The 17,813-nt window shown below is 44.5% G+C and overlaps 1 protein-coding gene across 1 annotated transcript in view; it reads left to right on the top strand.

Annotated features, from left to right (window-relative positions):
- The window catches only part of si:ch211-186j3.6 (neural-cadherin), a 640,545-nt gene that overhangs the window by 558,178 nt on the left and 64,554 nt on the right, over positions 1-17,813 (top strand). The window contains exon 34 of the mRNA XM_054732672.2: positions 4,367-4,547. Coding sequence (XP_054588647.2) covers positions 4,367-4,547 — 181 coding nt within the window. The remainder of the gene's footprint in view (positions 1-4,366; positions 4,548-17,813) is intronic.

Genomic DNA, 17,813 nt, shown 5'->3' with positions numbered 1-17,813 from the left:
GAGCTCTACGGAAACCTGACTGGAAGCTATCATAGATGTTATGTTCATCAAGAGCAGCTGTGAGTTGTTTAGCCACAACCTTTTCCAAGATCTTGGAGATGAACGGAAGTTTAGAGATGGGTCTGAAGCTGCTATGGAGAGAGGGGTCGAGACTCGGTTTTTAAGAAGCGGGTGGATTACAGCATTCTTAAAGTAAGCAGGGACCTGACCAGAGACCAGAGAAGCATTAATAATGGAGAGCACGCTGGGACCGATGGACTGAAAAGCACTTTTAAACAAAAATGAGGGTAAGATGTGGAGGGGGTGTGCAGAGGTCTTCATAGAGTTAACTAGTTTGGTTAACTCAGGCAAAGAAACAGGAGCAAAGCTATCTAGGATGATGGGCCTGGTTGGATTCGGGAGAGGCAGCGATAAGGCTGAAGGAGAGATGCTAGATCTAACCTTATTGACTTTGTCCACAAAGAAAGACAGAAAGTTCTCACAGTCTGCAACAGAGTGGATGGAGGCTGTAGGAGAGGCAGGAGACACGGTGCTGCTGATGGTGTTAAACAGCACCTTGGGGTTCGCTTTGCTCTGGGACACCAGGTTGGAAAAATAGGAAACCCTAGCGTCTCTGACTGCAGAGTTAAAGGATGTCAGAAGATCCTTTAGGTGCAGCAGATGGACGTGGAGATGGGTTTTCTTCCACAAGCGCTCAATTTCTCTGCATTGGCGCTTCAGGCTGCGAAGGCTGTCGGTAAACCAGGGAGTAGGGTTCACTGCAGGAACTGATCTGGTTCTGACAGGACAGATGATGTCCAGAATGGAGAGGCAGTGCTCGTTAAACTGAGAAATTAAGGAATCTGTGTCGTTATCAGAAGAACAGGGTGGATCAAAAGCAGCAGAAAAATTGCTAGCTGTGCTCTCATTAAGAAAACGAGAACTAACCAGACGGTGAGCAGGAGGTGGGGACGCAGAAACTGACAAGTTAAAGAAAATGCAATGGTGATCTGAAATATAAACGTCCTCAGGACAAACACTGTCAGCATTTAGACTCAGGGTAAAAACAAGGTCTAGAGTGTGCCCCCTGGTGTGTGTGGGGTCAGAAACATGCTGGGTAAAGCTGAAGGAGTCCATAAGGCTGGAGAAATTCATGGCAAAGTGATCAGAGGGATCATCAACGTGGATGTTAAAGTCACCAACAATCGCCAGTCTGGACAGCTTCACAGTGGAGGATAGAAAGTCACTAAACTCCTGAAGGAAAGAACTGTTTGGACCAGGTGGACGATAGACCACAGCACAGTAGAACGTGTCCTTACGCCCGACTTTAATCAGCTGCAGTTCAAAGGAAGCAAAGTGACCAGAGGTTGTAGAGCTACATGGAAGATGGTCTCTGAAAACAACAGCTAGGCCTCCACCACGACCAGAACCCCGGGGCTGGCTAAGAAAAGAATAACCACCCGGGCAGAGTTCAATCAGAGCAGAATAATCAGATGTTTGCTGCCAAACTTCAGTCAGAAACAGAAAATCCAGGTTTTTAGAGAGAATTGGATCATTGAGCAGGAAGGTCTTATTGTTAACAGAGCGGGAATTTAATAGAGCCATGCTGAGTGAGGTGGAGGAATCAGAAACTACAGAAACAGCTGGAGTTAGTGGACGTAAATTAGCAGGGTTAGATCCACGGTGTTTATAAAAACCACTTATGGAGGGAACAGGAGGAGAAACCACTGAGGAATGAGGATAAACCGACCTTAAAAAACGTGGCCGGAGAAACCGCGCTGCAACGCGGCCTGGCGGGAATGCGGAAGTGGCGCTCAAGTCGCCAGACAAAGGACAAGAAGCTAGAAGATCACGCCGATGTTTACCAGATAAACCACAATTTAAGAGAAGTCATATTCTCACCTGGATTCCTGCTCGTTTACCTCTTTTCCTCCTACGTTTTCCCGGGACCGGATAAACATCGCTGGAGGCATCCTGGTAGGAATCATTTGGCTCTAGGCCAGCACGCCGATCAGGTAAACAAACAGGGAGGTATGTCCTCGGTGCATCTTGGGCTATCGTGAACGAACGGAAGGACAAAAGAGTCTGGCGATCATAGGAGATGGTAGCAGGGACACTACTGAAGAGGATCACAGACAGGAGCAAGGTGGAAAAAAGGAGGTTAGTGGAGAAAAGTTTGAAAAAGTGGCCGGTGACTGCGGCTAAGCCAAGCAGAGGCGCCATCTTGATACCGACCGGAAGCGGTTATGTCCAAGATAAACCAAAGTCTGCTGCAGCGCAGAGACCGTCCCCATACCCCCTTTAGGCCGCCATCACCTAATCTTTTATAAAAATGCCACGATTGCGCCACTTTACCGCCACGGAGCTGCGGCAAATCCCGTTTTGCAAACGCTATGTTCCTGTAAAAACAGCTAATGAAAGATCCGACCTGTTTTAGCAGTGAGGATGGGATATGGGGCCACAATAGCTGTTTCCATCACCAGAACTTCAAATTAAACTCACCGAAATCTCCCGATATGCGCTTGGCTCCTCTTGACCAGGCCGGCGGAACGGCTGTTTTCCGGGCCGTTTCAGGAGTTCCTGTTCAGAAGGTACTCGGAGTTGCCCGGTAAAAGGCCCGGGGCAGTTGGTGGGCCGATTGGTTGTAACTGAGTCATTGTAGGAAGTAGGAGATGCTTATTGGGTGGAGAACCAGCATTTAGGAAAACGCGGATTGTTGGCGCATTCTTCACCAATCGGTGCCGTAACTCACACCACAGTGGTTGGGATGTGCTGGCGTCTCAGCACGCTCCTTACAGGGCCAAGCTGTAAATGGAGGCAGGGAGGCTAAGAGGGCCGGTCACTTTCCCCCTCGCTGCATTTTTACCCTGAAGTTCTTGTAAAGGAAACACCCCTAATACTTATTTAGGGGCCACGTATTAGTCCAACACCTTTACACAATATTTCACATGGGAACTTCCTGTCTGGCTAATAGCTCCACTGGTGTTTAGAACTGGAACTGCATTCAGGACAGGTACCTTAGGAGGCCAATCTCTGGTGTATCGGTGAAACACATGAGGAGTGTTAACATCATACGTGTCTTCAAAGCACACATTTAAAACACTGACTAGGCTCCCTGCACGTTCACATCTCCTGTTTTTAAAGAGGAGCCATGAAGAGCAGTAGTAGATTTAGTAGCACTTGTATTACTGAAACACCTAAACAACAGAACTGACAGCGTTAAAAACATCCTCGAGGTGACGCATCAGAACCGCTGAGAGGAAAAAAAACTTTATTTGAAATTTCAAATCAGGACACTCAGAATCATGTTGTTTTGAGACTATCAACCTTTGAGTTTAAAGACCTAAGATACCCACAATGCATTGTGTTCACATGTTTCTGCATTTTTCAGAAGACTTTATCCAAAGTGACTTAAAGTGAATCTAAGATGCATGTGTTTGGTTTGAGAGACACTCCACACATGCAAGAGGAGGACCTGCTACTGCAGGTAAAGGTTCTGTCATCCAGGTCATGGTAGAACCGTAGAAAGGCCACAGCCGGGATTCAGATGTTCTTGCTGCATGGCAGCAGTGTTACTGACTGCTCCGCCATAGCTCTATAGACTTTTCTGACTTTATAATTCTGAATAACTGTTGGATAAACAGTGTTTTGGACAATAAGTGTAAAAAGAAGAACCGTGAGTAATTCAAAAGTCAAATGATCCAGTTTAAGTTCATCAAGTGAGTGCTGCTGGTGTACTGTTGGGCCTGCGTGCTTCGACATTACCTGTTTGTGCCATGATTCATGTAGTAGACCCATGGGTCTAGGCAAATCATAGCAGGTGGGTGAAATCGCCCCAAAATGTTGTCAATATTGAGCAACCAAACATAGGACATAGGATGTGACCAGAAACGGTGCAATGGTCTCACTACCATGTTCTGGTCCAGCTATGTAAATGAGGTCACCTTTCTGGGGAACTATAAAACCACACACACCCCCATCCCATGAAGCACCTCTTCCAAACCTTGTCAAAAGACAGGGCTGCAGCCTCCCTAACACTAAACCCAACCCCTAGCCCAGGTCCTCCCACCTGTACTGCTGCAGCCCCTGAATTTGCCCGTATGGCAGCTGTGCAGTGCCAGCTGCTGCCACAGCCCATGCCCAGGTTTCAGTCACTGCTAACTGATCAAGTCGTGCATTGTTCAACATTTATATGAGAACTGTTTGGCATTTGTTTTAATTCACTGAGGAACAACATGACAACACCCACTTTTCTGCCGAAGCACCTTCATTTCTACAATCCAAAGAGGTTTTAAGGTACACCAGTCTTTAAATGGGTCTCTGTGGAGATGGACGTCTACAACAGTGTATTGTTTCACTGGATCCTGCTTTTTATTTCTTCCTGCAGGCTGCATGAGGGACGCACGCCTCAATGGTCGTTATATGCCTCTGGACAGTCAGCCAAGGGATGGGGTTTCCCAGGTCAGCATGCAGGGACTCTCTGCTGGGTGCTCGTCAGACTCCTGCAAAAGAAACCAGTGTAACCCCCCCTTTACCTGTGTTGACTTGTGGAGAGTTCACGAATGCAGGTATGACCTCAGACTTGCAAATGTGACTGCACTAACAGGCCCACACACACACACACACACACACACACACACACACGATTTGAAGTCAAAGACAGGAAAACTGACCTTTAAAACAACTGACTGCCTTTGAAGCTACGTGTTAGCTTTAGCTTTGGTATTCATTTTATTTCTGTTCATAGCTTTAATAATGTGCTTTAAATAACCTTTTCAGATGGGGTTAAAACTCCAGAAGAAAATCCTTTCTTCTCTTTTCGTTTGTTGTAATCAGGTAAAATCTGCTAAACTCTGACAATCAAAACAAGCGCTCCTACAAGAATACTAAAGTTGGCCTGCTAACTGCTCTGTCTAAAGTTAAGTACCACAATAATGGCACTAATAAAGGCATTATAAAAAGACACAAAGCACAGAGTAGAGCTGTGATCAAAAGCTTAACTTCCTGCAAACTTTGACGCTTCAGTGCTTTTTTACCGGCTGTTTCTGTGGTTACTGAATGGTGGTTAACAATTATATGAAATCATTAATTGCATTAACTGTTTGCAGAATTGGTCCATCTTGTTTTTGACCTCTGTAGTTCACGCTGACAGTCTGTCGATCATCTTCTGGTCCAGGTGCCGACAGATGGTCTTCATCATCAGGGTTTAAAGATTGTTGGAATTTGTTGGGTTGGGTTTGTCCTCTTGCCTCTGGAGGATGGACCACAAGCTCATTGTTAAGGTCTGGGAAGTCTCCTGAAGCTAGAGCCAACACGTGCATCCTTCTGGCCTGGTGCTCTGTTATGCTGGAGAAGACATTGCTCATCACCAAGGTTAGAGGTGTTCCTCTGGGAGGATGTTTAGGTACCATTCTTTATTCATGGCTGCTCTGAGAATAAACTGTGAGTCCGTCCATGCCCTCCTCCCATCTGAGGAAAAGGCTTTCTTCCAGTCCCCAGCAGTCCAATCTCTGATTCTTTAGCAGAATAGTAGTCTGTCCTTGATGGTTTTCTTGAAGATAAGTGGTTTCTTTGCAGCTTCTCTTGACATCAGGTCAGCTTCCACACATATTTCTCTCACTGTCCTGCTGATGGACTCATAAGCTACTGCCACACAGCTAGATCAGTACCTTCAGTTTCAGTGCTTTGCAGAACGAGCCATCTCAGAGCTCTGTTACTTGAATGCAAATAAGCTGGTGCTATTCTCTGAAGGGTTGTTATGAGGAGCTCAGATATCCTGGAGGCACTTGAAGTAGAAGTGCTCCGTCTACAGATCAGAAGCCTCCCTAAGCACAAACAGGTGAGGGGGGAATTCATACTAAATTTCCTGATTGTGATGTCACAATGAGGGAACTTTTCCAATGCCTGATAGAAGCATGTGATTCCTGACACCAAAGTCTGACTGAAAATGGATGAACGTGTTTTGTTATGGCAACGATAATAGCCGACTTGAGCAAAGTCCATCTGATTAATGGTTGAATAACTTCTGTATCTGATGATTCTGGCTCATTCAGGCTCCTGCGTTTATCTGGATAAAATGGTACGTAACCTTGAAGCAGCATTGGATCATAACGGTTGCTTTGAATGCCACAGTGAAGCACTGTTTGGATACTAGCTGACCTGTGTTTAAGTAACTATGTACCACAAAACTTTTAACTTGAAGTTTGAGAAATTATGGAATTTATCTTCCTGCAATTTTTGAAGAAAGGTCAAGTTATAAACTAATCACCAGATTATGTTTAGAACCTTTTCTCCCATTTGCCAGCCCTGCCGGTGGGTCATGTTAAAGCAGCAGCACCATTAACCCTGTTTATGGAGATTATGTTCTGTGCAGATAAAGCACGGACAAAGATGTGTCCCCCTGGAGCTTTCACTGAGGAATTTACTCAAAGAACCAGTAAACAGTTTCATTCTTGTGTTTGTTTTTAATTACCCCTCTAGTCTAGACTGCCCCTCCTCCCTCATTGGTTTATATGCATCTTGCTTTTTTTTTTCAAGTAATTTGTTTTCATGTGGCTAGATTATGGGCAGCAATAACGTACCTACAAAATTAGCTATGTGAACTCTGCTGCCTAACCTATTTGTTTATTGCTTCAAGCAACAATTTCTTTTTTTTTTTTTTTACCGTGTCCTGTCTGGCTGTGAAGCAAGCAGAATTGATGTCTGAATGCTGGTAACAAGCCTTACAGATTTACTCTCAGGTGGAGCATCAAAGCGTTTGATTTTAATGTCACGCCTGATACTTAAAACTTTATTGTTATAGTTGTTGCATGCTTTGTAACTCTGACCAGACACGGAGACAGAGGTGAAAGAGAAAGGAAAAGACAAAAGGTGGGGAGAGAGGGGGGGTGGGGGGTGTCCACAAAAATAAACACTAATGAACAAGAGTCTGCTTCTAGACCTGCAGAAAGAAAGAGCAGAAAAAAGTGGGACACACAACAAGACATCAGGAGCAAGCTATCACTGCGTCAGGCTGATGATGAAATATAAAATCAACATTGTTTAACTGAACAATCACGCGATAGTAAATTATAGTGCATTTAGTGGCAACGACAGCCTTGAGACATGTGTTGAACGTGCCCAAGCCCATACTTTTGAGAGCACCATGTGAGCACCTGTGTGTGTACACGCGCTTGTTTATGTAAGGTTTCTCTATAGGAGCGTCCAATAGAGCGTGTGAGAGGCCACAGATCTGCCCCCCAAAGATGTGTAGGAGACGAAGGGGAGCTCCAAGTCCCAGAGATCCAGGCACTGCCCCAAAACACAGGAACCCCAAGGAGACTTCAACCAGAAAGGCCCCCGCCCCCCTCGAGAGGCACAGAGGATCACCCCAGGGGGCCACAACCAGCAGCCGGCAGAGTCCCGGGAGACATCAGCGGCAAGCCCACAGGCCCGCCCGCAGCCTCCCACCCCCTAGCCCAGGGGTCGGCAACCTGTTCCCATCAAAGAGCCATTATTACCCGTTTCCCACAGTAAAGAAAACACTGGGAGCCACAGCAGCCGCGGCGTTGTGGGCGGGGCCTACCCTAAGACAGCAGCTCACAACAGGTGACAGCAGCCAGTACCGGTCGCTTGTGTACATCAAAGTTATCTTTCATAAAAAGATAATCAATAAAACGATTTATATAAAGTGGATCCAGAAGTTGTAGCCCGTCTCTGCCGACAATATTTTGATATTTTTCACCCTGTTGGTGGTTTTACTGAGCAGGTGCCACTTTTGTCATACGTTTCTTTTTAAAACATGTTTAGACTGTTCAGAATACAAATCCAGGCTCTGTCACGTTTGATTGTTGTTATTAAACTTTGTAGGTGGGGAAGGTCAGAAAAGGATCCGATCAATTTGTTTTTCCCTCGTTTACAGCGACGGAGACAACGGTGCAGTGCGCCTGGCTCTGGGGGTAATCAAGTTAAATTATATCTCTTTGCAACAATTTTCACAAGAAAACAGAACAGTTAAAAGTAGGGCTTGTGCTGTGTTGACCGGACGGTTCCTGTATTTGACCGTTTATTTTGATGGAGAAAGAATAGAAAGAATTACCCCGACGCATGCAGACAAACTGACATTTTATTCTACGCACATCGCAGATGTAGCTAAATCACTCAAGAAAAGATTCCCATCTGAACATCTGAGCTGGACACTGCTCAGCGCAGCTCATTATAAGCGTTTACATAAGGTCCACAGCGAGCTGAAGATGTGGAGAGGGGCTTGGAGCGCGTTGCAGAACCAGAGCGCATGCGGGAAGATTCCTCCGACTGAAGCGAGCGTTTTCCAAACCCTGTCTCTCAGAGAGACTTGTCACTTAGAAAATGTTCCCTTATCATGAAACTTTGGCTGAATAGCGCTTGTTCCTGTCTCCAATGTGGCGACGCATCCAGGAGCCGTCTGAGGAGAATCCCAGAATCTTACATCCTCTTCAGCTCAGAAAGCGCCTATGATTACGCACAAGCGTGACGCGTCAACCCGGTCTCACAGTAAGACCGGATTGGTAGTGTTCAGGTTTACGCAGACAGTCTTTACATTTAGAATTAGCTTACAGATGTAAAATCAATGCAGTAAAATATAAAGCTTTTTATTTAAACATCCATTCATTATTTTACAAGCACAGAGAGCCGCATCAGATGGATGGAAGAGCCGCATGCGGCTCCAGAGCCATGGGTTGCCGACCCCTGCCCTAGCCGGCCAAGCCCGGGACCCAGCGACCCGAGACCCAGGGGCGACAACCCCCGCCGGGGACCCAGCAGAGCCCAGGGACCCAGACCTCACCAGGCCGCCACCGGGATTGATCAGGCAGATGCCAAAAATCTTAAACCCCCTGTCCCGGGAGCCATGAACACTCAGGCAGACCAAGGCACCACACCCCACACCAGGTGTGGCAGGGGGAGGGGAGACGAAGATCTATATCATCAAAAGAAGTCCCAGGAGAAGGGAGGAGTCAAAGGCCCCACCTGACATATACAGTCATACACAAACACAGTCACACACTCCCTCCCTCATGCTCACACATGCACATACAACCAAAGACTTAGAAAAATGCACGCCGGACACCCTCTCATGCTCCCCATACACACCCTATTCACTCTGGTCCCGGTACTGCTGCACATTGGGTACAACCATCACCGGTTACCAGAGTTTGACCCTTTCTGCTGGGGTGCTTATGAGCAGGCTCCCCCGCCCAACGCCGAGCACAGCAACCCACCACCCCAAACCCCAACCAGACGGCCAGATCTCCCTCCTAGCCTCCAGCCCCAGGACGCCAAGCAACAACAGAGGTGTGCTAAGACCCCTAGTCTCCCTCCGCCTGCTCCATTATAGTGTTGCGTGTTGATGAGGTGTATTCCATGCTTCAAGCAACGATTTTAACCGACCGTTATTCAGTTTCACTTTGTCATTAGAGACGGGGAGGAGTAACGAGCGTCACTCAAACCAGCATCAGCTAAAAAGAAACACCAAGGTCACTGAGAAACTATTCTATACTTGTTATTTTTTAAATATTATCAGTCACTTGGACTTTTTCATGCAGGCTGAAGATGAAATAGTCTCCTACACCTATCTCCTGCATCAGCTTCTGATAGAAGATAGACGGTGAAACTCTAGGGTTAGAAAATCCTGACAGATCTACGTCACCCTGTCACTTTACATTCATGGACTCATCCATCTTGGCTCACGACGGAGAAGACTGGCGTTGGTTTAGCTACCCGTTAGCATTAGCAACTCTACCACACACTCCTCCAGGCTTGTGTTATTTGTGGAGATAAAACATCAACGTTGCAGAGCAAACAGAGTCAGTGGTGGAGTTGTGTTGCTGTTAGCCAATCAGAGGAGAGATGTCCAAATTTCAGGAAATAAGACTCCAAATCCAGCTGTGTTCAACTCCCCTCTCCTCCGACTAACTTGTAGTTCTTGAAACGGGAGCACCAGAGCTTTTCCCCACAGAGATCGACTCACAAGGCCTTTATTCCTATAGGAACCACTGCAGATGTGTTAGAAAAATGAGTATGTAATAAATTAGTGAATTTGAGAAATGAAAGTAATAATCTATCAAACATTCTTAAAGATGGAGAATTACAAGCAGCAATGAAGCCTGGAAAGCAGTCAAAGACACATGAGAGTAAAGCAGAATGGTGTTTAGTTAGACAGCTCAGCAATACCAACTTTAAAGTAGTCCCACAGCTTTTCTAGACTTTTCTAGACAGCTTTTCTATCATTTTGCTGCATTGGTTGTTAAATTAAAAACAAAAGGGACAAACTAAAAGCATCCGATTTCCGATTGTCCTTTACTTTTGCTTTTAAACTCATCTTCGTGTGAGTGTTTCCACCTGATGGAGGTACAACAGCTTCGTCTCTCGCTCCATGCCTTTGTGTCATGAGCTCAAGGACGTAATTTTCACTTTAGAAGTGGGGGGGACACGGGGGGGGGGGGGGATCTTGACAGTATGCTCTGATGGGAAACTGGCTTCAACACAAACGGTTGTTTTCCGCTTGGTCCTAGAGCTCAACCAGTGTCAATTTAATATGGCGTAATATTGTTTTTGGATGGTAAAAATTGCAGGGGTCAAAACTTCACTTTGGAAAAAGTGGGGGGGACATGTCCCCCCTGTCCCCCCCAAAAATTACGTCCATGCATGAGCTGGACCGTCGGTACCAGCATGGGGACCTCCAGCCGGTTCTGTCACCTTGAAAGCAGGAATACTGAACGGAGCAGAGGAGGGCAAGGGCACACTGTTTACGATGAGCTTGTACCGCACACACACACACACACACACACACACACACACACACACACACACGTGTGGTCTGTAGCACATCAGTGTAAATAACAGACAGTATTGTATTTCTATAATAATACCATAACTGGAAGGTTCCGGGACACATTTACGATACACTGATTACAGCGACGTGAATCATTTCTGGGTTTTTCACGTTGCATATCCTGCCTACACTTAAACCACCGAACGTTTGTTAATGAAAGTCATTAAACGTGATGGAGAGCTCCTTTCCGGGTGTGGGAGAGGCTTATTGTCGGTCTGGAATTGGCTCCACTACAGACTAAACATCAAAACTAACAGCTTTTCCTTTATAGATAATAAAAAAGACACGCTACGCCACCTGCTCAATGACAGAATTATCTGTGACTGATCGTCCTTGTGGCTGGAAGACGGATGGATCCGACGCCCTGATGAGATTCAAACTTTTGCTTGATCAACGTTTCCCATGCACCAGTGTGTATTCCTGTTTATCCTGTCAGCAGGAATGTTGTGCAGCGAGTCGTCGCAGCGAGCTGCCAGCGCTCTCCTGTTGCACAGACTGAATCAAACAGTGCTCTTAGCCACATCCACTAATCTCAGCAATCTTTCTGCCATCGGAAACCTCGGCCTCTAATCAGTCTGTCCAGCCTCCTAGCTTTTAATCTTACTTCCCTCTTTTTCCCCATTCTTCTGATCCACTCACCCACATCATCCATCTGCCTCTTTTTTTACAATGCTTTTATTCTTGCACTCAGCCCTTCCATTTCTCTGTTTTTATGTTTGTATGGCTCTCATCTTCCTCACTTTTCAACCCCTTTTCACCACCACACACAGCCTACCTCTCTACTCTCATTAAGTGTGTTTTTTTTTTCTTTTCATCATCTGAACTGAACCTTAGACGATGATTATAGAGCAGTTAATGTAGGCAGCGAGTCCTTCAAGCTAGCTAAGAGCTCAGTCAACTCACCGTAGATACTAAGAATGGGCTCAAATACCCATAGAAGTTAAAAAGCAGGTGGTGTGCATGTTCTAAATGCATATGGAACTTTTCATTCACAGCTACAAATCTGCCATTTGTATTAAAACCATCTAAAATATCATTCTCTCTTCTATAAAGCAGCTGTTCTGGGAGGTGGTGGGATGCGGCTCAGGCTTCACGTGCATTAAGAACTGCTTCCTGGACTCAAGATGGAGTCTACATTTATATACTTGTTCACACATCCAGAACTTTTCAGACCGTAAAAAGTTTTGTTTGCATGAAAATGGAATTACTGATGTTTTCCAAATGACGTCCCGTCTAAACATTTTCATAACTTTTGCAACCGTGGTGTGCTGTAGTCCGGCTTTGTCAAGCCAGCTAAGAGCTAAAGGAGATGCATGCTTGGGCTTAGCTCCAGTCCAGCGTGAGATCCATGTGTCAGATGTCCTCTCAGACAGTTGAGTCTACCTCCGCCGCGACTATAAAACCTACTCCAGAGATTTGTTCTGATCCAACTGAGGTCAGACAGAAACATTTGATTCCTCCAGTTTTCTGTAGTTTAACCATCCCGGATCCTCAGCATCCTTTAGCTCAGTCATTTTGAATTGTGACTTTAAATGTAGGTTATTTGATGTCTCTATAGTTTGTGAAAAAAAGACACAGTAATCAATTCTGAGTTCCTAAAAAATGTGTCATTTGTGTCAAAAACCGACTCAGGGTCACAAACAGAGCTTTTAAAACAAACTGTAGTTTGTTGGGAACACGAATCTTGGTTTTTGAAAGCCTTTAGTCAACAAAAGTGCTGTTTACACTGTAAAACCTGTTTATTTAGAAACGCGTGCATATGGCTTGCCGCATAATCAACAGCTGCAGTTACTTTCTCCCCTCTCTGCTTCTTTTTATATAAAAGTCTTTTCTCGGTGCAGGAGGCAATAAAACTAACTCATCTAATGATGATTTTAAAACGTAAACAGCAAAACCAGACACTCCCACAGAAGCACGTCTGTTAATAGATCTGCTCACATAGGCCAGGCTATGACAGCTATCCCCACACAGACTCTAGTCGCGGCTAATGATGGGTAATGATAACAGGAGGAGCAGCAAAAAGAAGCTGTGATGTCTGTCTGACTGGCAGGTGTCCTGTGTTCAACACCTACACAAACGGCAGAGAGGCATGATGAACACTGAGTGCTGAGCTTTAGTGATGGCACACAAATCCCCAACCACAGCAAATGAGTCTGTGAAAGAACTGTCACCACCCCCTCCGCTTTATCAAGATGGCTGGTATTCACTCTGAGCAGGGGAAATGAAACTGGAAGTGTGACTTTAGTTCCCTAAAACAAGTCATTCCACTTTAGTGTTCACTCTAAAGACGAAAAGTAAACTCACTGGTGGAACTTGGATTGAAAGGCTTTGATAAAAACGACAATAAAACTCCTCTGCAGCCCATTATGGAGGAAGGCAGCATGTTCGGTTTTGGGGCTGCCTACAACCTCCCTACTGCAGCAGCAGATAGAAAGCAGACGAACCTCAGGTAGGCGGACTTCCCTGAACACAAAGCAACCTTTACTAACGAGTATAATTCCTGTTATCCCACAATAACCTGATCTAAAGACCTGATTCATCATTTCAGCACCTATACAGGCCAAAAGTTAGGACACGCCTTCTCATTCAACGTGTTGTCTTTATTTTCATGACCATTTATATCAGTAGATTCTCACTGAAGGCATCAACACTATGAACGAACACACGTGGAGTTATGTACATAACCAAAAAAGGTGAAATAACTAAAATCATCTTTTATATTCGTCTTTCTTCAGAATAGCCACCCTTTGCTCTGATTGCTGCTTTACGCACTCTTGGCGTTCTCTCGATGAGCTTCAAGAGGTGGTCACCTGAAATGGTTTACCAACAGCCTTGAAGGAGTTCCCAGAGGTGTTTAGCACGCGTTGGCCCTTTTGTAAATGGTCATGAAATAAAGAAAACACATTGAATGAGAAGGTGAGTCCAGACTTTTCGCCTGTACTGTGTGTTGGTGCAGACTACATTCATCCAGAACAGGAAAAAACGGGACTAAAATTAGGATTTATTACTTCTAATAAAACTACATTACTCTCCCTTTCTGAGTTAAGGTTTGTGTTTCTGTTCTTGGTCCATGAGGTGTGATTAGCGCTCATCCACGAAGGTCTACTTGGGCTGCTGGTTGTTTGGAGATCCTACGATGGACCTGTTTGACCATCACAAAGTTCTGTGTGGAGCTCGGCACTTCTCTGAGCAGAGAATTCTCCTCAGATGAGGACAGAAACATCTTCAAGACTTAAATAATGAAACTCCATTTTCTTCCCTCCACTGCTGCTGGTGTTTCCATTTAGAGGACGTACGACTGAAGCCGGTTTCTCACTCAGCTGAAACTTCTGGGAACAAAATGCCAACCACATTCATGAGGGGGGTTTCCAAAATGTCCCTAAATGTTTTCAGTGTGTTCTTCGTTTTGTTGCTGTGAATGTGGCCGGGATAAAAGAAAGCAGCCACAGAGTCATCACCAGGGTCCGAAATTAAATGTTTTACTCACCGGCCAAGTTGGCCGGTAGATGATGAAAATCTACCGGCCAAGCATATTTTTTACCGGCCAAAATTCTAAATGATTTAGATCCACCTAAAGCATGCAATTCTATATTATGTTGATTCCAAACAGAGTGACAAAATAATTAAAACATCAATTAATAAGAAAAACAACTCTTTTGTCACTTTTACTATTTATTTATTTATTTAGTTTTAGAGATGTTTTTATGAACTCTTTCATTGAAATCTAGTCAGACTCCTTGTTTTCTCTGTCCAGGAAGTCTGGCCTCCTGCTTCTGACACCGTCTTTGTGCCAAAGCATTACAGCCTCATTTGGGTCCTAGTCCTTGAACTCTGGAGAACACAGCTGCACCATGAGAATATCTGAAAGTGTGTCAGGGCTAGGGTTGTCACGGTAACCGGTGTAGCGGTAAACCCCGGTAAAAAAGTTGACAATAAATAATAACAGTCTTGTTTAAATATATATATATATATATATATATATATATATATATATATATATATATATATATATATATATATATATGTATATAATATCTCGGTGGATTACCGTGGCTGTGGTGTAGGCGCGGTGACCCTTACCAGCCACCGTATCATCTGCTGGAAGTTGCCGGCGGCACATGCGCACTTTGTTGTTTACGACCAAAACTTTCTTTAAGCTAAAGCTGAAATAATGGCAGGAGGAGACGACAGAACTTGGGACATTTATTATCCCTCAAAGAGGACAAAGTGGGAAGTATGGGCATTTTTTGGATATTTGAAGAATGCCGAGGGCCAGTTGTCTGTGAAAGGCAGCAACGCTACGTGGCCATCATAATGTAGCCATTGTCTCACGACTCCGCCGTCTCCAGTTCGCCACTTTTCACAAAATCTTCTGGTTGCCACTGGTCCTGGTGGTTTTTCTTCCAGTTCGACGAGTTTTCTTTTGGAAGGCTGGCTGACTCCAGTTAAAAACCGCCACATTTCACCGCTAGTTTTAACACGAAGCTAACGGCTAACTTGATAAACTGATTGAATGGGATAGGTGGAAATGACGTTGGATGCGGCGTTCACGTTTCGCGTACGTTTGTGTAAGTTGCATGCAGGCGGGAGGAGTATCAAACATCCGTGTTAGATGACTGATAAACATAACTAATTTGGTGCAAACATTTACTCGCCAGGTGGCAGGTAGAGCTCAAAAATTTACTCGCCAAATGGAGCAATTTACTCGCATTTGGCGAGTGTTAATTTCGGACCCTGGTCATCACACTCAATATGAATTCTTCCTTTTTGCATCCTCGAGTCAGAAGATGCAACAAATGAAACTAAACAACTCTGGCAAGTCAGAAACTGACACGAGTGAAGATGCTTCACGACCAGATCACAAGAAACTTTTCAGTTTGTTTACATTTACATCGATGCCACAAGTGAACCCACACATAGAAGAAATACTGCAAACTTGTGTGATTCCAACTGAAAATATCTCTATTATCTTTCTACTTTGTATCTCCGGCTTGTCGCCAACAGTCAGTTTAGTCAGTCGGTGATTTTCTGGTTTTAGGGATTGATTCTGGTGTGTAGAAGCTCTGCTTCTTCATCTGAATAAGACTCGTTTGTTAGTTCTCATGCAGGAACAGCCAGATGTGTTTATAGCCATGACAAATTCAATGGTCTGCACAACTTTAAGTGAAATGAGTGAATCTGAACAATTTCTTTCCCCTGAATCGAGTCAAAATTGTCAGAAATCCAAAGAAACCAAAGAAATTCTAGAACTGTAAACAACCCAGCAGGTAGAAAAGCTCAACAGAATACAACAGACAACATTGACTCTCCATCTCTTTATCTCAGTAAGTTTGATGGCAGAAGACAAACACTTATGCAATGAATCAAAGTGTAATTTTGGAGTGTATTATTGCTGTTTAATAGTGAAGTTAGGCCGTTATTTATAAGCTTGAGCAGCTCACCAGAGACAAGGAGCAAAACTCATTTCTGATGATCAGATTGTACACCCTGCAGCTGAATGGGATACGGCATTAGTGGTCTCATAAAATGTTTGTTTGAGTTGTTACACCCAAATGAGCTTTTAATTACAGTAGTGCTTTCTGAAGTGAGGCAGAAAATGTGGCCCCATCTGCATACCCCCCCCCCCCCCCATGTTACTGCCAGTGCCACAGTCAGCATTTTCATCTCCCGCAGTTCCTTTTCTATTAAAGTCTACATCCCTGTAAGATCAATGATTAGAGTAATTAACTTTTCCACTGGTGGGAAATTGTAATAAATATTCCATAAGATTAGATGTGGGTGGTAATGAGTCAAATTTACTCTGATAAATGCACTTCAGTTCTGTTCTGTGGAGAATCTGTAGTAAAAGTTTCAATACTGTATTTTTTATTCTGTCTGGGTTAAAGGTTTTAGGATAAAATGGACTTTCAATGGTTCTGTGTGGATATAATTACTATTTCATATGTCCTGCGTTACATTTATGACTTGGAGCACTCGTGTGTGGTCCTTTCCTCTGAGCAGAATAACAGCTGCGTTTAAATCAGCGTACTGTATTAATACCAGAGTGGACACCTTCACCACGGTTTAATCGCGTAGCCTGAGGAGGGGGATAAGATAAGCAGATAAAAGACAGTGATTATTTCGCAATAATTTATTTATGGCTATAGAAAGATGCAATGTCTCAGCCACAGATGGTCTTTCCTCAGACGAGTGACTAAGTAAACACCGCTGTTAATAAAACGTCACCTCGTTCTCTGGTAATGATCAAGAATGAGCCTTTTGAGATTAGACAAGGAAATATGACTAATATCAAGAGACCAAAAAGGTTATCTTTCACACCAGCTAGTTTATAAACCGTTTATCTTACTCACTTAAGCATTCAAAGCTGAACGTTTCTGCTTCTTTTTTTACTCAAGGTTCTGATTCAAGGGCAGTTTTGGATTTTGTCCCAAATGAAAGCCGTTTTCACAGTAGGTGTTGCAAGCCGCCTGGCTGTGGGTAAAGGAGTGTCTGACGAAGAGACGGGTGAGAGGTGGTATTAAAAAACCAACGGATTTACACTTCTATCTGGTTTTGGAACCTCAAACACCGATGGGAAAAACACACTAGTGAGACTAAATAATGTGAACAGCTGTAACTAAAGGAAAATGACCTGAGAGAAAAACCTAAAGACCAGAAAGGCAGCAAACATAACTAATATTCTAAGGGGGGGAGCTGAAACTAGAGGAAAAACAAACAGAAAGAAAACTACAGGGGTGTGACTAAAGGGGGCCACGGGAGCACAGGACCTGGGAGGGGGAAACCAAGAGGGCTGAAGATCTGGGGGCAAATGGGGAACACCAGGAGACACATGAGGAAGACGCAGACAAGGACACATGGGGGAGCTAGGAGACACAAATGGAGAACCCAAAGAGGGATGGAGAACACAAGGAGACACATGAGGGGAGACGCAGATGCAGACCATGACAATCTCCTCCCGTCTAGATTACTGTAACACACTCAGGGT

This window comes from Nothobranchius furzeri, chromosome 9 (assembly GCF_043380555.1).
Source record: "Nothobranchius furzeri strain GRZ-AD chromosome 9, NfurGRZ-RIMD1, whole genome shotgun sequence".
In the NCBI taxonomy this organism is placed as follows: domain Eukaryota; kingdom Metazoa; phylum Chordata; class Actinopteri; order Cyprinodontiformes; family Nothobranchiidae; genus Nothobranchius; species Nothobranchius furzeri.
Note: the sequence above shows the minus strand (reverse complement) of the source record. Positions and strands in the feature narration are given on the sequence as shown.